The sequence below is a fragment of the Pongo abelii genome, chromosome 8 (assembly GCF_028885655.2).
Source record: "Pongo abelii isolate AG06213 chromosome 8, NHGRI_mPonAbe1-v2.0_pri, whole genome shotgun sequence".
NCBI classification, from domain to species: Eukaryota; Metazoa; Chordata; class Mammalia; order Primates; family Hominidae; genus Pongo; species Pongo abelii.
Genome location: NC_071993.2, coordinates 13,352,833 through 13,377,669, shown reverse-complemented (window position 1 = coordinate 13,377,669; position 24,837 = coordinate 13,352,833). Strand labels below are relative to the sequence as shown.

The window sequence follows — 24,837 nt, the reverse complement described above, 5'->3', positions numbered from 1 at the left end:
CGACTGAAAGTCTTTCTTTTTTTAAATAGACATGGGGGTCTCACTATGTTGCCCAGGCTTATCTCCAACTCCTGGCCTCAAGTGATCCTCCTTCCTCAGCCTCCCAAAGGGCTGGGATTCCAGGCTTGAGCCACTTTGCCCAGCTAACATGAAAGTCTTGTAAGAGGGGAGCTTCTGGTAGGTATGGGCTGGGTTCTAGGTCTAGTGATGGTTCCCATTAGACAAACATTAAACAATGCCAGAAGGCTGACAGCAAAGAGTTGATGGTTCCTAACAAAGGCAAAATCAGGAACACATCTCCAAGGGCACTGAGCTCTGATGGCCATGTTGGTGTTGATTTCATTAGTCGTCCCATTTCTGGGAACCCATTTCCTCCCCTAGATGGAGTATGATGTGTGCCTTCCTAGAGACGCAGGATTAGCTGTGGAGCTTTTCAGATACCTGCCCTTCTCCCCCTCCGCTGTGGAAGGTGATTGACTCTTGGCCTTGCTGTTTTTAATTTTTAAATTTTTATTTTATTTTATTTTATATGTATTTATTTTTTTGAGACAGAGTCTTGCTCTGTCACCCTGGCTGGAGTATAGTGGCGTGGTCTCGGCTCACTGCAACCTCTGCCTCCCGGGTTCAAGTGATTCTCCTGCCTCAGCCTCCTGAGTAGCTGGGATTACAGATGCCTGCCACCATGCCCGGCTAATTTTTTTATTTTTATTTTTAATAGAGACAGGGTTTCACCATGTTGGCCAGGCTGGTCTCGAACTCCTGACCTCAGGTGATCTGCCTGCCTCAGCCTCCCAAAGTGCTGGGATTCCAGGCATGAGCCACCGCGGGAAGGCGATTGACTCTTGGCCTTGCTGTCTTTAAAGGGCTCTGGGACCCGAGGCCCCAGGGGTTTGTGTTTGGCTTGGCAGTGAGCATCAGCTGGGAGCAGTGCATCAGGTAAGGTGTTCTCTGGTCACTGTCAGCATGACCCACACGTCTGTGTGTCACCCTGATGTGTATTCCAGTCATTATGAGCCCTCCTTGCCTGACATTTAGATCAAAATTCCCCCATTGATCCCCTCTTCCTCCTTGCCCCCACCCATGCTTCAAGACCCTGAGGACCGGGGCCCTAACATCCCTGGAGCAGGTGCCAGGACCTCCTGACACAGCCCTTAGTCTCTGGAACCCTGACTGTTAGGATGAGCCTTCCCAGTAGCAGATCCCCAGACTCGGACATTGGAAAGTCCACTCCAAGACCGTCCCACCCAGGGCCCTAACTACAAGCTCTGCTTCTGGAGACATTTGCGAGGTGCCAAAAACATCTCCGGTGCTCCGTCCAGGAGCAGCCAATGGAGAGGGCAGCCCTTCCCCCTCCTCCTCTCCCCCAGTGGCATCCCATCCTCCTGCCTCTCTCTTCCCTCCTCCGCCTTCCTCCCTTTCGCCTGGGCTGCCTGCCTCAGAATTGGGGACCCAGGAGGGTGCAGGACGCCTGGTCTGTCCTGTGGGTCCTGGACGGAGCCGCTACCTCTGCAAAGATGACTTGGAGACAGGCCGTCCTGCTGTCTTGCTTCTCCGCCGTGGTGCTCCTGTCTAGTGAGTACGGGAGGGTCAAGGCAGAGGGTGTTAGTTACACGGTAAGGGAGACTTGCCATGCATAGGTAAGGCTGCTCAGGTGATGCAGTAGAAAGGGGTATGCTTATTGTTTGTGTGTGTGTGTGTGTGTGTGTGTGTGTGTGTGTGTGTGTGTGTGTGTAGGACACAATACAGAAAAAAAAAAACCGGAAAGAAAGAAACAAAATAGAAAAAAACCCAAGCCAGCCTGCTTGGTGGGTTCCTGGTGAGATTGGCTCTGCAGCTGGTATGTGAGAAACCACGGGCCCCCTGCCAGGCCCTGGCAGGACGCTTAGCCTGGAAAGCAGGATGGGGGCTCAGCTCAGGGTCCGGGCTCCCCTCTGACGCTGCAGCCTCACTCTGTGCCCTTGTCCTGCAGTGCTAAGAGAGGGAATCAGTGCATCTGTGGGCACCATGCAAGCAGCAGAAGAGGCGAGTGAAGGTGAGTGCAGGGGCCGCCCACGGGGCAGGGCAGGTGCAGCCAGCAAAGCAGCAGCCCTGGCACCCCCATGCTGCTGGTGACAGGCCTCTCCTGGGTTTCAGATGCAAAACAGAAGATTTTCATGCAGGAATCAGATGCCTCGAATTTCCTCAAGAGGCGCGGCAAGCGGTCCCCCAAGTCCCGAGATGAGGTCAATGGTAAGGATGCTGGAGGGACCCCACTCCCCATCACCACCTCTGCTCGCACCTCCCGGCTTCTCCTCTCCCACAGTCAGCCGGGCAGCAGGATGCAGCCGGGCACCGAGGGCTCACCCCAGGGTATCAAAGGGACTGCCGCTCTGAATGAGAAATTACACCCTATTTCCTGAATGTAGGTCGTATATTGGATTGAATGCTTTGTCAGGGTTAGGAGTCCCCACCTCTGCAAAGATGACTTGGAGACAGGTCCTCTTGTCCTGCTTCTTGGCCATGATGCTACATTAAACGCACCTAACAGGGATAAGATGCGTCGGATTTCAGAAAGGTGTAGGGAGGGAAATCTATACTCCGGTCTGGAGGGGACCCACACATCAGTGTGTGCTTTGCGGGTACTGGCCCAGCACACCTTCTGTGTAAGAGCAACAGCATCGCACATGGGGAAGGCACAGGACACTGGGTGCTGAGAAATGTGGGTTTGGGGACAGCTGTGCTGCTAAGTGGCGTTGTCTACTTCCTCCCTCTGGTCCTAATTTCCTTATTTATAAGCCTCTGAAAGAGCTGTGTTCAGCCAGCAGAGTTTTTTTTTTTTTTTTTAAGTTTTCATTTTCAACACATTGGGGTAAGCCTGTCTGCTGCACAGCCTGCTGTAGGGCCTGTGGAGCCCTGGCTTCAGGGTCCTCGTGCCCTTCACCTGCCAACCCCTGAGGGCATTTGAGTTTCTACTCCTGAATCTGCTTCTTCCAAGACGCTGAGCTCAGACCGTATCGCCTGAGTCTCTGGCTCCAGTCTTTCCTCCTCGTGCCTGTGCGTGAATGAACTCTTTGTATTCTTCAGGGCACTCAGCAAGGTGACTTGCTTGGTAAAAATAACAGGACTGTTTTCAAATTATGGAAAGAACAGAGATAGAAATGCTTGGAGATGAAATTTTTTTTTTTTTAAAAATTGAGTAAGTATAACCATGCTAGGAAAACCTCCAGGCCTCATACAACTTGAGATTTAAAAGTTGGCCAATGTCAAGAAGCACTGAAAGGTTGGGAGGGGGGCTGGACTGTTTTTGATCAAAATGGGAGAAGCAATCTTCTGGCAGACTTCCAGGGGAAACAGGCTTGATTTTAGGCCAGGCAAATAGCTTCTGTCCTCTTTTTTTTTTTTTTTTTTTTTTTTTGAGATGGAGTTCACTCTATCGCCTAGGTTGGAGTACAGTGGCAGGATCTTGGCTCACTGAAACCTCCACCTCTCAGGTTCAGGTGACACTCCTGCCTCAGCCTCCCAAGTAGCTGGGATTACATGCACCTGCCACCATGCCTGGCTAATTTTTGTATTTTTGTAGAGATGGAATTTTGCCATCATGGCCAGGCTGGTCTCGAACTCCTGACCTCAGGTGACCCACCTGCCTCGGCCTCTTAAAGTGCTGAGATTACAGGCATGAGCCACCACGTATGGCCTCTTCTGTCCTCTTAAGCTGACTCCAAACAATGAGTACACCATTTAGCCTGAAGTGCCTCACGCCGGACAGAAGCTCAGTGTGTCAATTAGTCGTGGGAGGTGCAGGACAGCCTGGTGAACACCCAGGATTGTGCATGAATGCATCTGCTGTCACCCAGTCAACTCCTGTGGATGGCAGGAGGGCAGTGTCCAGTGATCCCTCAGGTTGGATAAGGTGCAGGTGACAGACACTTCAATCAACTTGAATTTGGAACCAGGAGACAGGCATCTGACATCTCTAAGCCTCTGGGATAAAGGTGAAGGTTACTTTAGGGTGAAAAGAGAGTGTGATGAATGCGTGTTCTTGAGAAGAAACGTACACCATGCACAGAATGACGCATAGTATAAAATTACTATCTTGTCCTGAGGATTAAATTGTTCTTATTCATTACCTCAAAGCTCTAATTTGTGACACCTCTGAAAAGACCACTTGGGAAGATTGTTTGCTGTCCTGAGTACACAGGGGACAGAGAATGCTTCTTTTGGAATTGGCAGTGACTTACTAAGCACCTGCTTCCTAAACCCTGAGCCCCCGCACCTCCCACAACGGCTTTCTGGCGCTTGGAGCAACATCAGGACCCACAGTGGGTGGGAAGAGGGAAGCTAAGCCAGCAGTGGCGTGTGGGAGCCTGGTGCCCTAGCTCTGGCCCAACCTGCTGTGTGACCTCTGTTAGGTCATGCACATCTCTGAGCCTGAATCCCCTCTGAGAAATGTGTGGATGCCAAGTGAGAGGTGAGGCATGGGTATGGATGGGATAACCAACCCCTTCTGCCAGACTCAAGTTTCCTGCAACTAAGTAGGTAACGGCAGACGTTTGGGAAGAAACATTCCAGATGTCTGGAATCTGCACTAAGCCCAGTTCACAGCTAATTTGATTTTTAATCTGAGCTAACTTAAATAATAGAAAAGTAACAGAAATAACTAGTATTTATATAATTCATTAATTAATGTAAACATCTTACTTCCAAGAAGGATTTGAGATGGTTTCTATTTGTTTGTTTGTTTATTTATTTATTTTAAGACAGAGTCTCGCTCTGTTGCCCAGGTTGGAGTGCAGTGGCGCAATCTCAACCTCCACCTCCCCACTTCAAGCAATTCTCCTGCCTTAGCCTCCCAAGGAGCTGGGATTATAGGCGCCTGCCACCACACCCGGCTAATTGTTGTATATTTAGTAGAGACGGGGTTTCACCATGTTGGCCAGGCTGGCCTTGAACTCCTGACCTCAAGCAATCTGCCTGCCTTGGCCTCCCAAAGTGCTGGGATTACAGGCGTGAGCCACTGCGCCCAGCCTGAGATGGTTTCCAATATTATCATTTTGCAAAGACTTTGCATTGTCTCTCCCAGCACCTCTGTAACGTGGGTTGGGGGTAGGAACCATGACCTTCCCCAGTTTCTCTGCTTCCTTCATCACCCCCCAGCCTCCTCTTGCACATCAGAGTTGATGGGGCAAAAAAATGGTACCTGCGTCTCCCCCATTTGGTGTGAGGGGAATCCCACCGTGAGACTGAGGCGTGCTGAGGGACCAGTTCTTCCTGCCTTAGACCTGGCCTCCCTGGCTTCATGGGTTTCTCCAGTTGAAGCTCGTGTTGGGGGAAATACCTTGAAAGTAGAGAGCTTTACATCGTTTCCTCCAGACAACCGGGAATTTTTATTCCAACGGCAGTAATGCTTGGTAAACTTGTCTTATATCTTTCTCCTTATTGAACTATAGGTCTCTTAAGCAGAGGGAAGGATTTTTTTTTTTTTTTTTTTTTGAGGCAGGGTCTCGCTCTGTTGCCTAGCGTGAAGTGCAGCAGTACAATCATAGCTCACTGCAGCCTTGAACTGCTGGCCTCAAGCAGCCCTCCTGCTTCAGCCTCCCTAGTAGCTAAGCTCACAGGTGTGAGCCACCATATCTGGCTGGAGGGACGGAATCTTTCTTACTCGGCTTTTTAATTCCAGTGCTTAGCCTACATCCTGGCCGTGATAAGTGCTCGAAAATGTTGAATGGATGTGAGATTAAGTTGGATTATTCCTTTACGGAATTCTTTTCTGATTATGGGATTTCTGGTTTCCAAGTGGCCTGGTATACTTGGATACGCCACCAACTTTATAATCAGAGCTAAATCACTTTACTCTTTGGGGCTTCTGTCTTCTCATCTGCAAATGAGGCAGCTGGATCAGACAATCACTTCAAGTTTTAAAGTCTGTGTCAGGAGTAAGTAATTTCAGGGAAGTCTCCAACCATAATCCCCCACAAACCACTCATCCCCCAACCAGATGTGACTTCTCAGATGAACTGTGCTCCCCTAAGTGTGTGCCCCTAAATGTCCTCATTCTTGAGGGGCAACTCTTGCTTCTTTTCCTTTCACAGCGGAAAACAGGCAGAAGCTTCGGGCTGATGAGCTGCGGAGAGAATATTACGAGGAACAAAGGAATGAATTTGAGAACTTCGTGGAGGAACAAAACGATGGTAAGAGCTCTTCAGCCAGTGTCTTCAGGGAGGTGGAGCTTTGGGGAGAAATCACATGGTTTGCTTTCTCTTCTTCTACCCAACTTTTTTTTTTTTTTCCATTTTTTGAGATGAAGTCTTGCTCTGTTGCCCAGGCTGGAATGCAGTGGTGTGATCTTGGCTCACTGCAACCTCCACCTCCCAAGTTCAAGCGATTCTCCTGCCTCAGCCTCCGGAGTAGCTGGGATTACAGACGCCCCTGGCTAATTTTTGTATATTTAGTAAAGACAGGGCTTTGCCATGTTGGCCAGGCTGGTATTGAACTTTTAATTGGAGGAGGGAGGAAAGAGAAGGTCTACTTTCAATTCATATCCACGAGAGCCTTGAAAAGAAGGGAGGGCTGGGCGCAGTGGCTCATGCCTGTAATCCCAGCACTTTGGGAGGCCGAGGTGGGTGGATCACCTGAGGTCAGAAGTTTGAGACCAGCCTGGCCAACATGGCGAAACCCCATCTCTACTAAAAATACAAAAATTAGCTGGGCGTGGTGGCGGGCGCCTGTAATCCCAGCTACTTGGGAGGCTGAGGCTGGAGAATCGCTTGAACTCGGGAGGCAGAGGTTGCAGTGAGTGGAGATTGTGCCACTTCACTCCAGCCTGGGCAACAAGAGCGAAACTCTATCTCAAAAAAATAAAATAAAAAGAAGGGAGAAAAATGGCTACACAGAACTTGAGGAGGTGTGGAAGGAGACAGAATACCCTTATTCCCATTGGCTTGGGGGCTGTGGGGATGGGGCAACTGTTTACTGACTGTGTGGATATAAAACTCCTTTCCCTCTCTCCTCCTACTTGGACACCACCGCGCTGGTCTGTGTTCTCCATCTAAGCACCAAAACTTAGGCTTAGCTCTGGTAGGATCATATTGGGCAGAGTCCAAACTCACTCGCAGGTGCCTTATATTCACGTCAATGTCCTGGCTCCAGGTCCTACTCCATCCTGGAAAATCAAGGCCTTCATTGACCTATTCAGTGTACTCAGCATCTTTACTGACTGGCAGAAGCAAACCAGGAAAACTGAACTCAGAAAACAGCTTGCCTTCTACCCTCTCACCCCACCCGCAGCATCAACATCTACAGCCTATCTTCAGGCTCCAACTCATCCAAAAGCATCAGATCCCCTGAAAATTTTTATATGGTTTTCTTGTGGCTTTATGCTTCTCCTATTTGTATCCTCTTCACTAAGCCTTGGTCTTTTCCTTACTAGCAAAAAGAAAGAGTAGGAAAGGGCCAGGGAGGCCAGGAGTTTTGAGGGGCTGAGGTGGGCGGATCACTTGAGGTCAGGAGTTTGAGACTAGCCTAGCCAATGTGGTGAAACCCCGTCTCTACTAAAAATAACTAAAAATTATCCAGGCGTGATAGTATACACCTGTAGTCTCAGCTACTTGGGAGGCTGAGGCAGGTGAATTGCTTGAAACTTGGAGGCGGAGCTTTCAGTGAGCCGAGATCGCACCACCGCACTCCAACCTGGGCAACAGAGCAAGACTCAGTCTCGAAAAAGAAAAAAAAAGAAAAGGCCCAGACCAGAGAGCCCAGTGTCTCTGGCCAGGCAATTCGCACCCCTCAACCCCTTGGCAGACAGGGTTCCTGTCTGCTCTTAGAAAGTTCTGGCTGTGCCAGGGCTCAGTGGAGGATGGTGCGGCTGGGGACACGGGTAGAGGATGCTCTGTCTTTGAGCCACAGCCTCCCACAGAGTGGGATTTAATTTTGCTGTAAAGTACCCTCAAGGGTCACCCACAGCAAACATCCTTAAGACCGTTTAATGGGGATCACACCAGCATACCAGAGAATGTGTGTGTGTGTGTGTGTGTGTGTGTGTGTATTTCTTTTCCTTTTTTTTTTTTTTTTTTTTTTTGAGACAGAGTCTTATTCTGTTGCCCAGGCTGGAGTGCAGTGGCATGATCTCAGCTCACCGCAACCTCCTGCTCCAAGTTCAAGCGATTCTCCTGTCTCAGCCTCCTGAGTAGCTGGGATTACAGGTGTGCACCACTATGCCCAGCTAATTTTTGTATTTTGGGTAGAGACGGGGATTTACTATGTTGGCCAGGCTGGTCACGAACTCCTGACCTCAAGTAATCTGCCCATGTCAGTCTCCCAAAGTGCTGGGATTACAGGCGTGGGCCATCACACCTAGCCCTGTTTATTTATTTATTTGGTCTTTCTCCAAATTTCAAGATTGTAATGCTCCTGAGGAAAATCACCTGGTACCTCCTGGGTGCACGTGAACTTGGACGTGAGGCCCCAGTTTAGGTCGCCTTTTTTGGAGAGAGTCAGCTCTTTCAGTTCTCCTGGCTGTTTGCTCTGAGGGACTGGGGAGGCAGCACCCTCGGAAGGCATCTCCTAGTGAAAAGGAAACCACCCCTGGGTCAGGTGCTGCACGCTGTGCCCATTGCCCTGCAGGTGCACCTGGCTGAGGCCTGCAAACAGGTGCTGGGCTTGGATCCTGGCAAATCAAACTTTCTTAGGAACATACTGGGAAAACTTCAGCCCATCACAGCTTGGAAGCACACACTTCTGCTAGAGATGTGTTTATCTTGGTGGGCAGCTCGGGGAGAAGCATTTAAAAGTTGAGAGTGTGGCCTTCGAAATTCCTTCAGTGTGATTTTGACTCATACTATTAAAATAGCATTTTATTTTGAGCAGTTTTGAATGTTTTAGGTCCAAAGCTCTAGCATGTAGATGGAAAAACATTCACTGTTTTCCCTTTCTTGATGAATTCAGGATGCAGGGTTGGGCGCCTGCAGGTCCTCTTACAGGATAGGAAGACAGGAGACCCTAGGTCTCACCCACACAGATGGAGAAAACACAGGCCTTTGGGGAATGCAGTTCCAGAAGCTGTTGTCCTTGAGCCCTTGCTCTGCCAGGCACTGTAAGTGGCCACTTAATCCTCACGAACTGCCTCTAAGACAGGTCTTGTAATTTCCAGCTCATGTTTCAAAAATTGAGGCTCAGACTGGGCACCGTGGCTCACACCTGTAATCCCGGCACTTTAGGAGGCCAAAGTGGGAGCATTGCTTGAAGCCAGGAGTTCAAGACCAGCTTGGGCAACTAAGCGAGGCCCTGTCTCTACAAAAGAAAAAAAATTTTTCAATTAAAAAACATAGGCTGGGCGTGGTGGCATGTGCCTGTAGTCCCAGCTACACTGGAGGCTGAGGCAGGGGGATGGCTTCAGCCCAGGAGTTCGAGACCAGCCTGAGCAACATAGAAAATGAGAAAATTAACTTGGCTGGTGGCATGTGCCTGTAGTCCCAGCTACTTGGGTGGTTGAGAGAGGATCACTTGATCCTGGGGAGTTCAAGGCTAGAGTGACTATGATCATGCCACTGCACTCCAGCCTGTGCAACAGAGCAAGACCCTGTCTCAAAAAAAAAAAAAAAAAAAAAAAATCCACAACAAAAATAAAAAACTGAGGCTTAGAAAGGATACACGTATACCCAAGGAGACAAGGCAAGTAGATAGCCCTAGCATTAGAGCCCCAAGGCTTATTTGCCAGCAAAGCTCCTGTTCTTGTAAATCAAGGATGAGCAAATGCATAGAGGTCTTGGAGAGCTTCTTTGATCCAGGAATTGGCCCCGGGATGGAGTGAGTGAGAAAGATAAAGCAGAGTAGCCCTCAGGGGGTCTCCCCAGAGCTCCATCAAGGCAGGGGTCACAAGGTGGAGCAGGCCTGGCCTCCTGAGGATGAGTTTTGGAAAAGGTGGAAATCATTTCAATCTTCTGTCCTCTCCATTGCGTGTGGCTCACCATGTTGCACAGGGTTCTGCTTGCCTGAAACCATCCCTGGGGCGGTGCTCAAGGCGTCTGACTTCCAAGCCTTCCCCTGAGGCCCCTGACATACCTGTCAGTCAGGACCCTGGTTTCAGCTAGCTGTCTTATGTAACCGAGTCACCTATTCTTTTTTTTTTTTTTTGAGACGGAATCTCACTCTGTCACCAGGCTGGAGTGCAGTGGCGCGATCTCGGCTGAATGAAACCTCCTCCTCTGGGGTTCAAGTGATTCTCCTGCCTCAGCCTCCTGAGTAGCTGGGATTACAGGCACCCGCCACCACACCCTGCTAATTTTTGTATTTTTAGTAGAGACAGGGTTTCACCATGTTGGCCAGGCTGGTCTTGAACTCCTGACTTCAGGTGATCTGCCCACCTCGGCCTCCCACAGTGCTAGGATTACAGGCGTGAGCCCCTGCCCCCGCCCCGAGTCACCTATTCTAAGGGTTACTGACAGCAGTTGGATATTCGACATCTCCCCAAAGTACTTACTTCATAAAAGGAATGCCTCCCAGGACTTTGGGAGGTCAAGGAATTTAGTCCTGGCAACATAACGAGACCCTGTCTCTATTAAAAATTAGCTGGGCATGGTGGTGCATGCCTGTAGTCCCAGCAACTTGGGAGGCTGAGGCTGAAGAATCACTTGAGTCCAGGAGGCTGCAGTGAGCTATGATTGTGCCACTGCATTTCTGCTTGGGTAATAGAATGAGAACTTGTCTCAAAAACAAAAACAACAAAAACAGGGATGCTGAATCAACTTCTACGTCAAAACCACACTCTCAGGGTTGGCAAAGAGTAGCTCGTCTACTGGGCTTGAGAAATGTCCAAAAGAGCTGAAGATGAACACACAAAGCTCTGGCCTGGGCCTGGCTCTGTGAGCTCCAGGCTGCCCCTGGGCTATCAAGTACCTAATGGGATTTTCGGCACCAAGGGGAGGGCCAGCTCTGCGCCCACATAGGAAGGAAACACTTCTGGCAGCCGTGGTGCCTCAACATGCCCTGGTCACTGAGCCCTGCACTCAGCTGGGCCGAGGTGAGACTAGGCCTGAGCAGGTGGCTCTCACAGGTGCTAAGGACCAAAGCAACATCTCCATTCCTCACACCCTGAAGCCACCAGGCAGTCCTGTTGGCCATTGCCACAGAGGATGCCAGTTTCACTTTCACTAGTACCAAAATCAGGTTCATGGGCTTCTTGGTGAGGTCCATATTTGAGAAAACAGAGGTAAGAAAGACATCTTGGTTCTTTAATTCTTGACATCATCTTCTGTTAGGATTTCCCATCCTTCCAACAACTTTGACAAATGCATCTTAAAAATGTGATAAAACACACATAACATAAAACTTGCCATTTAAACTCTTCTTTCTTTCTTTCTCTCTCTTTCTCTCTTTTCTTTTCTTTCTCTCTCTCTCTCTCTTTCTTTCTTTCTTCTCTTCTCTTTCTTTCCTCTCTCTCTTTCCCTCCCTCCCTCCCCGCCCCCTTCCTTTCTTTCTTTTTTAGATGGGTTTTGTTCTGTTGCCCAGGTTGGAGTGCAGTGGTGTGATCATAGCTCACTGCAGCCTCAACCTCCTGGGCTCAAGCAATCCTCCCACCTCAGCCTCCCAAGTAGTTGGGACTATAGGCACGTGCTATCACACCTGGCTAATATGTTTCTATTTTTTGTAGAGACGATGTCTTGCTACGCTGCTCAGGCTGGTCTCAAACTCCTGGCTTCAAGCGATCCTACCAGCCTGGCCTCCCAAAGTGCTGGGATTACAGGTGTGAGCCACCGTGCCCAGCATAAACTATTTTTAAGCATACGATTCAGCAGCATTTAGTACATTCATTGTGCAACAATCACTGCTCTTTCCAAACCCTTGCATAGCCTCTTACAGAAACTGCATTCATTAAGCAGTAACTTGCCATTCCTCCCTCCCGGCAGCCTCTGGCAACCTCTTTTTTTTTTTTTTTTGTCTCTGTAAATTTGCCCATTCTAGGCTATTGCAGTGGCTCATGCCTGTAATACTAGCACTTTGGAAGGCCGAAGCGGATGGATCACTTGAGGTCAGGAGTTCAAGACCAGCCTGGCCATCAGGGTGAAACCCCTATCTCTACTAAAAATACAAAAATTAGCCGGGCATGGTGGCATGCGCCTGTAATCCCAGCTACTCCAGGTGGAGGCAGGAGAATCGCTTGAACCTGGGAGGTGGAGGTTACAGTGAGCCGAGATCACGCCACTGCACTCCAGCCTGGGTGACAGAGCGAGAGTCAAAACAACAAAAACAAAAACTTGCCCATTCTAGACATCATCTAAGTGGAATCACGCACTATTCATCTTTTTGCGTCTGGGCTTATTTCACTTAGCGGAATATTTTTAAGGTTTGTCCATGTTGTAGAATGTGCCAGAACTTCATTCCTTTTTATGGCGAAATTTTACACACACACACCACATTTTGTTTATCCATTTCTTTGTTGATGGACACTGGGGTTGTTTCCACCTCTTGGCTGCTGTGACTAGTGCTGCTACGAACATTCACGTACAAGTATCCGTTTGTGTGTCCCTGTTTTCAATTCTTTTGGGCATTTTCTTTTTTCTTTCTTTCTTTTGTGTGTGTGTGTGTTTTGGTTTTGTTTTTTTTTTTCTGAGACAGGACCTCACTCTGTGCCCAGGCTGGAGTGCAGTGGCATGATCTCAGCTCACTGCATCCTCCACCTCCCAGGTTCAAGTGATTCTCATACTTCAGCCTCCTAAGTAGCTGGGATTACAGGTGTGTGTCACCATGCCTGGCTAATTTTTGTATTTTTTAGTAGAGACAGGGTTTCACCATGTTGGCCAGGTTAGTCTCGAATTCCTGACCTCGGGTGATCCACTGGCCTTGGCCTCCCAAAGTGCTGGGATTATAGGCATGAGCCATCCTGCCCGGCCAATCACAGCACTTTGGGAGGCTGAGACAGGAGGATCGCTTGAGACTAGGAGTTGGAGACCAGCCTGGACAACACAGTGAAATTCCATCTCTACAAAAAAAATTAAAAAATTAGCCAGGCGTGGTGGCAAAGGAGGCTGAAGTGGGAGGATCGCCTGAGCCCTGGGAGGTTGAGGCTGCAGTGAGTCATGATCACGCCACTGCACTCCAGCCTGGGTGACAGACTGGGACCCTGTCTCAAAACAAAACAAGAAAGAAGGAAAAAAAAAGAAAATTAATTCAGAACAGTATGGAGGAAAAAACTCCAAGTCGACAATGATTTCCTTCATGTTTTCAAGGCATGGTTTGTAGTCCCTTATTTTTCTTGCATGTCCTTCCAATAGTCCATTCCTGCTACTGTGTTGTTACTTTTTCATCTTGTGTCTTGGTTGTTATGTCTTTGAAACAGGGCTGCATAAGCCTCTGCCCTCCTACACTGGCTGGGCAGGCAGAAGAGCCTGAGATGCCCAGCCCTGGTCTACACCTGCCTGTGACCTTCGCCCATCTGGGCCTGACTTATATACAAGGCCTGTCAGCTCACATGCTCTGGATCCTCACCAGTCCTGGCCTTCTCTCACCAGGGCTCACAAACACTCTCAGTGCAGGTCACCACAGGGCAGGGGTTTGGCTGATGGCTGCTGGGCTCAGTGGCAGGTCAGAGTCCCCCTGTCCTAACAGGTGGCTCTGTCTTTCCTCCCCAGAGCAGGAAGAGAGGAGCCGGGAGGCTGTGGAGCAGTGGCGCCAGTGGCACTATGACGGCCTGCACCCATCCTATCTCTACAACCGCCACCACATCTGATCCCATCCTGAAGCCAGCCAAGAAGACGAAGCTTGTAGCACCATTGGCACCCCGTGTTCCAGCAATCTTTCCCATGCAAACCGGCCCTTCAGAGGGTCTCAGCTTGGGGTCTGCAGTGGCCAGCAGCTCTGGAAAAGACACATGCCTTTCCTTCCAGTGTATGAAAGTGTCCTGACTTTCACCTCTTTGCAGACCATCTTCTGAGGTGAGCAACTGCCTGCAAGGCCTCCTAGCACCAAACCTACAGTGGCTTCCCCTGGCTTCGTTCCCAAGCAAAAGAATCACAGTCAAGAATCACATGTTTGCTTATGGCTTACAAATAAAAATGCTGAATCAACCATGTGTATTATCTTCTCAGATCTCCAACCGAGGGGTGTCATGCTGTCTTCCCTGAGCGATGATGTGATTCTTGCTGACTTGGGTGTTTGAAAGCTTGAACTTGAGGACCATTGCTCACTCTTCTCAATATGTCCCATATGCCACTGAATATGCTAGAGTTGACTCACCCAGTCGTCTATCAGTGTGATTGATTTCTGGACATGAAATGCTGGGTCATAACATATATATGTGTGTGTGTGTGTGTGTGTGTGTGTATGTGTTTGTGTGTGTGTGTGTGTGTGTATATATATATATATTTTTTTTTTTTTTTTTTTTTGAGACAGGGTCTCACTCTGTCACCCAGGCTGCAGTGCAGTGGCAAGATCATGGCTCACTGCAGCCCCGACCTTCCAGGCTTAGGTGATCCTCCCACTTCATTCTCCCAAGTATCTGGGACTACAGGCATGTACCACCACGCACAGCTAGTTTTTGTATTTTCAGGAGAGACGGGGTCTTGCCATGTGGTCCAGGCTGATCTTGAACACTTGAGCTCAAGCAATCCACTCACCTTGGCCTTCCAAAGTGCTGGATTACAGGTGAGCCACTGCACCCAGCCGACGTCTACATATTTTAAACTGGCTAAATCGAATTTCTCTTTGAAGAGGTCGCGTGCTTCCTATCGCTGGGCATCTTTGCCGATCCTTTCTGAAAGCAAGTAAACTTAAGACCAGAAAAGTCCTGGGCAGGGGACAGGGGTGCTTGAAATATACACTATTCATGGTGTCTTTTCAGACAGCAAATCTCACTTTCAGCTCCATTAAATTTAACCAAGCCAGATGTAACCAGGTTCCTAGTGCAGACCCTAGCTATGTGATCCATGTACTTCTACCACCTACCCCAATGTCTTCGGGCCTGGCTGAACAGAAAGGCTGTTTAGGAACCCGCAGCTCTCCACAAACCTCCTTGAAAGTGACACACAGCTTTTAGTAAGCAATGTTCTAGCAATGGAAGAGACTGGTATAACAGAAAAACTTTAAGGCCAGGTGTGGTGGCTCATACCTGTAATCCCAGTGCTTTGGGAAGCTGAGGCAGGAGGATTGTTTGAGGCCAGGAGTTTGAGGGTGCAGTGAGCTATGATCAGGCCACTACATTCCAGCCTGTCAGACAGCGTGAGACCCTATCTTAAAAAAAAAAAAAAAGAAAGAAAAAGAAAAAATGAAATTTGAGAACAACATGCGTCTATCTCTAGATCAGTTACCAAGTGGATGGTGAGCCTGCCAACTGGGGTTGGCAGTTGGGCAGCAGTGAAAGCTTAACCACTGCTAGCTCAGATCCTGAGTCAGGTGTGCAGGCTGTTCAGCCAGCGATACCAGGGAGGTTGCACTACATTTGCACATAACTGACCCTCTGGTTGGATGCCAAGTCAGGCCCTGAGGTAGGTAGCCTCTGCTTACAAGGTTTTTTTTGTTATTGTTTTTTTAATTAATGACTTAAAAAAAATACTCAGTGTGCAATAGAAAAAAAGGCAAAGTGTTGCTCTGTCACTTCCATGGGGAAACAAGAGAAGCCCCAATCTGGTTCATATTGGTCAGGATAACACACCCCAGTGCTTTCTGGCAAGAGGGCAGTTCCCCTTTGCTGCATGGTATTGATCAGGTTGATGTCAACCCATAACTTGACTCACAGCCACACCATGCACCACCTGCCTGTCGTGTGTCCACAGGAAGGAATGCAGGGCTTTTCAGATGTCAAAAACCAAGAATGGCTTGCTTTAAAAAAAGCAAAACAGTCTGTTCTTGCCTCTTCCTTGCTCACACTTAGCTTGGTGGCTCTAGATACAGAACTCTGGCAGAAAGGAGCCGAATAAGAATTCCATTACCTTGTTCTACCCCCATCCTTAACAAGGGCTCCATTATACTTCAGGGTTTTCAAATTCGGTCCAGAATTCCTTCACCAAATGCCAGCCACGGTCATTTCCTTGGGCAGGAGAAGCATAACAGAGGTAACGCGATCTGGGATCTGCACAGCCACAGTTCACAGGAAATTAGAACAGGGCGGTTTGTATTTTGGAGATTGGCCTTGTCAAAAGTGTGGCCTTTGGGGCTTCTTTTGCTTGGGTTTTTCTGTTCTTTCATTACTTTCCTGTAGTTCTTAGTGGGTTCTAGCTAAGCAGTTGAAAACAAACTTGTCAAAGGATGTATCTGTCATTCATTTTTATTCACCAATTTTGCATATGTTGGAATTTCATTTTCCCAGTGCAGGTTAAAGGTACAAGGGAAAAACAATGTTTTTGTGTGTTCCAGGAGAGAGTTTACAATTTATTGTCATGTGCCTTTGTTTATTTAGATTTTTTAGAAGGAGGTGGTAAGTTCTGTGAGCCACAGAACGATTAAAAAAATTTGTTTAACTTACGTGGTTTTTATCAGTTACATTGAGTTGAGTTATTTTATTTCTAATTCATTTTCTGCCAATTATGTTCTAATTCTTTGGGAAGTTTTTCATAATTTAAAAGGCTGGGCGTGGTGAGCCACACCTGTAATCCCAGCACTTTCAGAGGCCAAGGTGGGAGCGTCGCTTGAGCCCAGGAGTTTGAGACCGACCTGGGCAACATAGTGAGATCCCATCTCTACAAAAAAAAATTAAAATTAGTTGGGCATGGTGACACATGCCTGTAGTTCCAGCTACTCGGGAGACTGAGGTGGGAGGATTGCTTGAGCCCAGGAGGTTGAGGGTATAGTGAGCTATGTGACACCACTGCACTCCAGACTGGGCAAGAGAGTAAGACCCTGTTTCTAAAAAGAGTTCTGTCTCTAGCCTTTAAGGGATTTCTCTCAAAACAAATTGGTTAAATATAAATGTTCTAGTCTACAATTGAGAACTCTGATATACTCTGTGATCTTATAATGTTTAAAATTATAAATGTTTAAAAATGTTTTATTCACTTTCCACATTATCTTGGCTTTTTAAAATTAAAAATAGTCTAACAGGTACACGAGACTCCATCTCAAAAAAAAAAAAAAAACAGTCTAACAGGTAATGCACACCCATGGTTTAACATTTTTAAAGAACAGAAAGGAATACAGTAGAAAGGTAGTCCCTCCTGGGTCTCCTGAAAGAAACCATTATCACCATCGTCTTGAGTTTCCTTTGAGTGATCTGTACACATCTAAGTATATAAACTTTTTTCTATTTTTATTATTTATTTATTTTCCTGCCAGGAACACTGTGCTGACCATTTTTATTTTTTTAAAAAAACTTCAGTTTATTTTTGACCAGTGATACGTTTTTGGGCAGGAGTGCAAGCTCAGCCTGCTGCTAGCTCAGATCCTGAGTCAGCCCTGAAGGCTGTTCAGCCAGCGACACCAGGAAGGTTGCACTGTATTCACAGAAAACTGTCCTCCTGGTTGGATGCCATGCTTGGTTTAATGCCAGTTGGTTTACCTATTAAACCAACTTTCTACCACGAATAAAAATCTGTATAGTTAATTTACAGTTAAGCAGTTTTTGTAAAGCTTTCCAAAACAAAAAAAACCTTCCTACAGGAATGGCAGTGTTTGAAGGGGATGTGTTTGAAAAGAACCCTGATTTCACAAGCAAACAAAGGTGAACATTTTTCTAGATAATGTCTCATTAGTTTAGACACTCTAATAATACTTTTGAGTCTCAAATAACACACTAGTGAGTCTGGATCATTTAGTGTGTAAACCCCCAAGTTAAAGACTTGCAGAAATAAAAATGATGATCCCATTCCTCCGAGGCACTGAGGTCTGGAGTACTAGCTTATGATTTTATTAACTCATGTTCTAAATTGTAATTTTTAATGCACTCAGTACAGAACGGAAGGGCACTGAGGGGCAAGATATTTTATATTTATATTTTGTGTTATATTCCTCTGTCCTTTAAACATCTTAAACCATGTGTATTCAAACTATTTTTAATTACAAAAGTCAAGATAATATGGAAAGTAGCAAAACTTTTAAAAATAGAGTTAGTACATTGTAAGATCACAGAGTATATCAAAACCATCAGTTGTAGACTAGAACATTCACATTTAACAAATTTGCTTATGGACAAATCCCTTAACTGCTAGAGACAGAACTTTTAAACTAAAGTGATTTACACAATTAGAATGGTATCCTGAAATCATTACTGAAAAAAATAGTGTAGCATATCCTTTAGAAAGTCACTGCAGATGTGGCTGGGGTGTGGTGGCTCACACCTGTAATCCCAACACTCTGGAGGCCGAGGCAGGTGGATCACCTGAGGTCGGGAGTTCCAGACCAGTCTGGCTAACATGGTGAAACGGTCTCCACTAAAAACACAAAAATTGGCGGGGAGTGTCAGTGGGTGTCTGTAATCCCAGCTACTCGGGAGGCTGAGGCAAGAGAATCACTTGAACCTGGGGGGCTGAGGTTGTAGTGAGCCGAAATCACGCCACTGCACTCCAGCCTGGGTGACAGAGCAAGACTCCATCTAAAAATAAAAGAATAAATTTAAAAAGTCATAAAAATAAGACTTGAAAGTCGAAATGACTTCTCAATCCATGGGTTGCAGAATGGAGGATGTGTTAGCAGGCATGAATACATTAATCTCTTTGTACATCTCTGTCAGAGCTCTTGGATGACCAGGTGTATTGTCAACAAGCAGTAATATTTTGAAAGGAATCTTTTTCTGAGCAAGAGGTCTCTACGGTGGGCTTAATGTATTCCATAAACCATGCTGTAGATAGATGTGCTCCAATCCAGGCTTTACTTTTCCATTTATAGAGCACAGAGTAGATTTGGCATAAATCTTCTTACGGGTTCTAGGATTTGGGGAATAATAAATGAGTATTGACTTCAACTTATAGTCACCAGCGGTCTTAGTCTCTAACAGGAGAGTCAGCCTGTCTTTTGAAAACAGGCATTGATTTATTTTTAGCTATCAAAGTCCTAGATGGCATCTTCTTCCAACAGAAGGCTGTTTTGTATACATTAAAAATCTGTTTAGTGGGCCAGGCACGGTGGTTCACACCTGTAATCCCAGCACTTTGGGAGGCTGAGGCAGGCGGAACACCTGAGGTCAGGAGTTTGAGACCGGCCTGGCCAACATGGTGAAACCCCATCTCTACTAAAAATACAAAAGATTAGCCGGGCGTGGTGGTGTGCACCTGTAGTCCCAGCCACTTGGGAGGCTGAGGCAGGAGAATCGCTTGAGCCTGGGAGGCAGGGGTTGCAGAGAGCTGAGATCGCACCACTCAGCACTCTAGCCTGGGTGACAGAGGAAGACTCAGTCTCAAAAAAAAAAAAGTTTGCTGTAGCCACCGTGATCAATAACCTTAGATAGATCTTCTGAATAATTTGCTGTAGCTTCCATATTACACTTGCTGTTCACCTTGCACTTTTGTATTATGGAGACAGCATCTTCATCAAATCTCATGAACCAACCTCTGCTAGCTTCCAACTTTTCTTCTGCAGCTTCCTCACGCCTCTTAGCCTTCACAGAATTGAAGAAAGTTAGAGCCTTGTTTTCCACTCAAATCATTAAAACTTTCTCCATATGAGCAATAAGTCTGTTTCACTTTCTGATTATTTGTGTGTTCACTAGAGTAACTTTTAATTTCCTCCAAGAACTTTTCATTTGCATTCACAACTTGGCTAACTGGTGCAAGAGGTGTGGCTTTCAGCCTATCTCAGCTTTCAACATGCCTTCCTGACCAAGCTTAATCACTTTCAGATTTTGATTTAAAGTGAGAGATGCAGGACTCTCTCAGTCGAACACCTAGAGGCCATTGTAGGGTTATTAATTGGACTAATTTCAATATTGTTGTGTCTCGGGCAATAGGGAGATTTGAGGAGGGGAGAGAAATGGGGGAATGGTTGATCGATGGAAAAGTCAGCACACACATTTATCGATTCAGTTTGCTACTTACATGGGCACAGTTCCTGGCACCCCAAAACAATTACAATAGTAACATCAAAGATCATTGATCACAGATCACCATAACAGATATAATAATAATGAAAAAGTTTGAAACATTGTGAAAATTACCAGTATGTAACAGCTACACAATGTGAGCACATGTCACTGGGAAAATGGTGCCAACAGGCTTGCTTGATGCAGGGTTAAAAATCGCAGTATCTGCAAAGCCCAAAAAAAGGAGGTATTCCTATTCCCAAAATACAGAAAAACATGTTACAGTTTACCAAAAAAGACATCAAACGGTCAACAGCACATGAAAAGATACTCAATATTATTGGTCATCAGGGAAATGCAAATTAAAATCACAATGAGATTCTATTACACATCTATCTGTAGGAGATCGATAAGAGTGGTGGAACTACAGCGAAAGAAACAGGCTTTCGGAAAGCTCAGAAGGCTCTGCAAAGCTTCGGGGGAGAATAGCTGAAGGCAGCTGTTCTCTAACCCTGAGGCAGAGGGCAAGGAACAGGTACAAGGGAGTGTAGGGGAATTTATCTTAAACAGGCTTGTTTACTTATGTTGACCACCTTTGATCAGGCGCACAAACGTTCCTTGAAAGGGGAACAGTAAATGTTAATTACCCACAGACTGTGTTTGCTCCAGGCTTTCTGCATTATGCCTGCACTGAATAAAAGCAAGCAGCAAATAAAAAAAGCAGCAAATAAAAGAAGCAAAGCTTCCGGCTGCTGCACTTTGGCCCCTAGAGCCGCACAGCCCCCTAGCTGCTCTTACACTGCATACCTGTGTCTGAGTACTCCTTTCATCCATTGCTCAGCCTGGGTCTGTCCCACAGACCCTATCAGAGTGGCTAAAATGAAAAAGGTATTGGTGGGGAAGTTGGGTAAATGGAACTCTCGTGCATTACTAGTTAGTGCGGAAAATGGTACAACCGTGTTGGAAAATAGTTTGGCAGTTTCTTACAAAGCTAACGTATACTTAACACATAACCTAGAAATTCCATTCCTAGATACTTACCCAAGAGAAACAAAAACATAGCCACAGAAAGACTTATACCTGAACATTTATAGCAGCTTTATTCAGGACACCCCCAAACTGGAAATCCAACCCAAATGCCCACCAACAGGTGAATAAATTCTGGGGCATATTCATACAATACAATAAACCATGGATCCATGCAACATGAATTGCCAAATATTATGCCCAGTGAAAGAAGCCAAAGTGTGTCCCGTATGACTCTGTGTATATGAAACTCTAGGAAAGACAAATCTACACGATAGTGATGAAAATAGATGAGTGATGGGTTGGGGCTGGGAAGAGGCATAGGCCTTTCGGGATGATGGCAATGTCTCATATCTTGCTTGTGGTGTGGCTATGCAGATGTATACATTTGTCTGAATGTAGCCAACTGCATACCTAAGATATGCGCCTTTTACTATATGAAATTTATACTTTAACACAGTTGATTTTAAAAATATCACTATACACGTGCCTGTAATCCAGCTACTGGGGGGATGAGGCAGGAGTATTGCTTGAACCTGGGAGGCGGAGGTTGCAGTGAACCGAGATCACACCACTGCACTCCAGCCTGGGCAACAGAGTGAGACTCTGAAAAAACCAAAAACCTACTATAGAAGTCTTGGTCAAGCAGTGTTCCCACAGACTTGGTTCCAATTCTGTTTCAGATCTTATTTCCAAATTACTTAACCAACTTACAGGTGTGCATTACCATGACCAGCTAATTTTTTTCTGTTTAGTAGAGACGGGGTTTCACCACGTTGGCCAGGCTGGTCTCCAATTCCCGACCTCAGGTGATTCACCCACCTCAGCCTCCCAAAGTGCTGGGATTACAGGCATGAGCCACCGCGCCTGGTCAGATTTCACCCATCATTCCTGAAAGCTGTATTTCCAAATCTCTAGCCATGGGATCAGAGAAGTCTATTTTACACCTAATGGGTTGCTACTAGAGATATACTTATGCAAACAGATTTGTGCTCCAGATTTTCTAAAATGTCATTAGGTATGATTTCACCTGCTACAAACATCAAGCTTTACTTCTGTCTTCATCAGCTTCTACACAGAAACCCAATCCATGCAATCTCTTCCTGTCAACTTTGTTATCCATCAGTCCGCCTGAAGCTTTGAATGTTGAAGTTCCCTTTGGGGAAAATTCCACACCTATTATTCAGAAGTTCCTCATTTACTATTCAGGATGGTTGGTATCTAAAATACTTCAGATTTCCTTTTGATGTTTGGAAAGGGAAAATTTATTTTAACAAAACTCGAGACAAAGATGATTTTCTTTAGGAAGCCATTTATTTCCTCTAAACAGAAAAAGGCACAGTAAAAAGAAAAAAAAAAATCTATTGTGAAGATTATAAAATTTAGATCAACCAGGTTCTCCTCGAAGGACATGGTTGTTTTTGTTTGCTAGTTCAGATCACTGTGTACTTACCTGTTCCAGTGGCCTGTGATTACACATTTAATCCCTACGTTACCAATGACAGGTTAAGAAAAATAAAACACGTATGTTGGATTTGCATGAAAGCATTTCATAAAGGTTGATAAGGAAGGTAGGATTAGGCTGGGCACAGTGGCTCATGCCTGTAATCCCAGGACTTTGGGAGGCCGAGGCAGGTGGATCACTTGAGGCCAGGAGTTTGAGACCAGCCTGGGCAACATGGTGAAACCCCTTCTCTATTAAAAATACAAAAATTAGCCGGGCACGGTGGCACGCGCCTGTAGTCCCAGCTACTCGGGAGGCTGAAGTGGGAGGATTGCTTGAGCCTGCGAGGTGGAGGTTGCAGTGAGCCGAGATTGCGCCACTGCACTCCAGCCTGGGTGACAAAGCAAGACTCTGTCTCAAAAAAATAAGTAAAATAAAGTAACAAGTTTCCCTACCCCACCCCTACCGACCGCTTCTCATCCCCAAATATGCTAAGAAAGCACATGCACAGAGCACCTCAAAGCAAAGTCCCCCAAGATTGAGCAAAACTAAGAAGTGACAATTATGTTTTAAATTTATTTTAAAAGTTAAAATAAAATTGTAAAAAGGCATCCAGATACAGCTCACCCTCAGCCTTTACAAGCATATTATACAACTTATATAACAATATACAAGTGAATACTGACTGCAATGATACCCTCTGTTCAAACAAGAACATTGTTTTTCCCATAAGAAAGGGATTGCTCAGACACCAACCTGGTGTTCAAGTTCTGTTGTGACCTATTTCATACACATAGCTGTTGTTTTAAGTTAATGAGATAAATAAATCTACCCTAAACGAGCCATTAAAAACATCAGTTTCAAGTGCTTTCTGGTTCTTATTAATAAATACTTTATTCTTTTCTTTGTTACAAAAAATTAAAAGCAACCTTCTATAAAGTAGAAGTATACTCCTAAAAAAATAGTTATTAGGACATAACCTTAGGAGGAACACGAGTTACATACAGCACCTTCCACCCAATTAGAGCAGAGTTTTATGAAATCTAAGGCATGTAAATTTTATTTCTAGCTTTTGAAAACCTAAATCAACCGTCTCCCACAACAACCTCCCAAAAGTGTTATGTCCCTAACATAATAACATCTTAGGGGAAACCTAAATTACTTTTAGCTAGAGCTCAAGCTTCAATACAATAATTCAACCAATTTACCCAATCTTTAGCTTGTATCAACATTCACTTAGGTCAAATGATATTTGGAAAACCAGGTTGCCCAGATGGAAGAATCTCCTGAATGAAACCTTTGCTGTGGTAATTTGCATAGGGGTTGACCTTTCATTCTTTTTTTTTTTTTTGGGAAACAGAGGTGGGTGGATCACTAGTGCTCAGGAGTTTGAGACCAGCCTGAGCAACATGGCAAAACTCCATCTCTACAAAAAAATGCAAAAATTAGCTGGGCTTGGTAACAAACGCTTGTAGTCCTAGCTATTTGGGAGACTGAGGTGGGAGGATCACTTGAGCCCAGGGAAGCCGAGGCTGCAGTGTGCCGCGATCGCACTACTGCCCTCCAGCCGGGGTGACAAAGCGAGACCCTGTCGTAAAAAATAAAAAAAATTAAAAAAAAAAAATGAGATTTTACATATTTCTATCACAGGGCTCCACAGTAATGTAAGAGCAGAGAGCCTTCTTTCTATATATAAACTGAAGTGCAAAGTGGTTCAGTTGCTTGATCAATTTCAAAGAGTAAAGCAGAGATAACAGAACTGAATGAAGAAATCTGGCTTTTAATGTCCGTACATCAAGACTATATTAAAGGCAGTGATCATCATTATCTAGATGGGAAAAAGTTTTATTATTTGTAGAAATCCAGTGCTAAAAAATACATTTCAGGATCACTTAGTCCAATCTTCCTGATTTTACAGATGAGAAAACTGAAGCCCAGGAGTTAAGCAACTTACCTGGAGTGAGAATTAAGCTAAATTAATTCTTTTGCCTCTGGGTGTTCGTATAAGCACTAGAATTTTGTTATGACAAAGAAGTGAACACTCTATAACCAAAAGATACAGAAACATATCTCTCTGTTTACCTTCCAATTTTTGGGCAAAAACTTCAGTGAATGAAGTAATGCAATCATCCACACTGAGCTTAGAAAAGACAATGATAACTTGGTTTTCCACTTAAATGTCAATGTTAAATGTGGTATCAAACCAACACAATGGCAGAAAGTAAGGAGGCAAAGCTTATGGGCTTAACAAGCATTTGTTTTTGACGGCGTCAATCAGGAATCAATGGACAATAAACAGCCAATCCTTTGCTTTCCAGAGTCACAGGAGGCCAGGAAGGCTGTGGGAAAATGTCTGAAGTTCGGGTTATTTAAGGCTGTTCAGAAATTTAGCATGTTCTTCTCCTCTCGGTAACAGAGTTTCTCCTCCTATCTTTGGACCAGTCTTTTCCTAGAA

The 24,837-nt window shown here is 45.8% G+C and overlaps 2 protein-coding genes across 6 annotated transcripts in view; one reads left to right on the top strand and one right to left on the bottom strand.

Annotated features, from left to right (window-relative positions):
* The first annotated feature begins 1,397 nt into the window (after positions 1 to 1,397).
* On the top strand, positions 1,398 to 14,150 carry UCMA (upper zone of growth plate and cartilage matrix associated). Of its 2 annotated transcripts, XM_024253982.2 has the most exons (5): positions 1,398 to 1,572; positions 1,970 to 2,032; positions 2,134 to 2,229; positions 6,069 to 6,167; positions 13,602 to 14,150. In XM_024253982.2, exons 1-5 carry the CDS (start codon positions 1,515 to 1,517, stop codon positions 13,697 to 13,699), a joined length of 414 nt encoding a protein of 137 aa, XP_024109750.1. In that variant the 5' UTR covers positions 1,398 to 1,514; the 3' UTR covers positions 13,700 to 14,150. The 2 variants fall into 2 exon arrangements, with proteins under 2 accessions (XP_024109750.1, XP_024109751.1); XM_024253983.2 differs by lacking the exon at positions 2,134 to 2,229.
* Positions 14,151 to 23,711: 9,561 nt separating this feature from the next.
* The window catches only part of MCM10 (minichromosome maintenance 10 replication initiation factor), a 46,675-nt gene continuing 45,549 nt past the window's right edge, over positions 23,712 to 24,837 (bottom strand). For all 4 annotated transcript variants that reach the window (XM_024254132.3, XM_024254134.3, XM_063727492.1 and 1 more), the window contains exon 20: positions 23,712 to 24,831. In XM_024254132.3, coding sequence (XP_024109900.2) covers positions 24,748 to 24,831 — 84 coding nt within the window. In that variant the 3' untranslated portion in view covers positions 23,712 to 24,747. The remainder of the gene's footprint in view (positions 24,832 to 24,837) is intronic.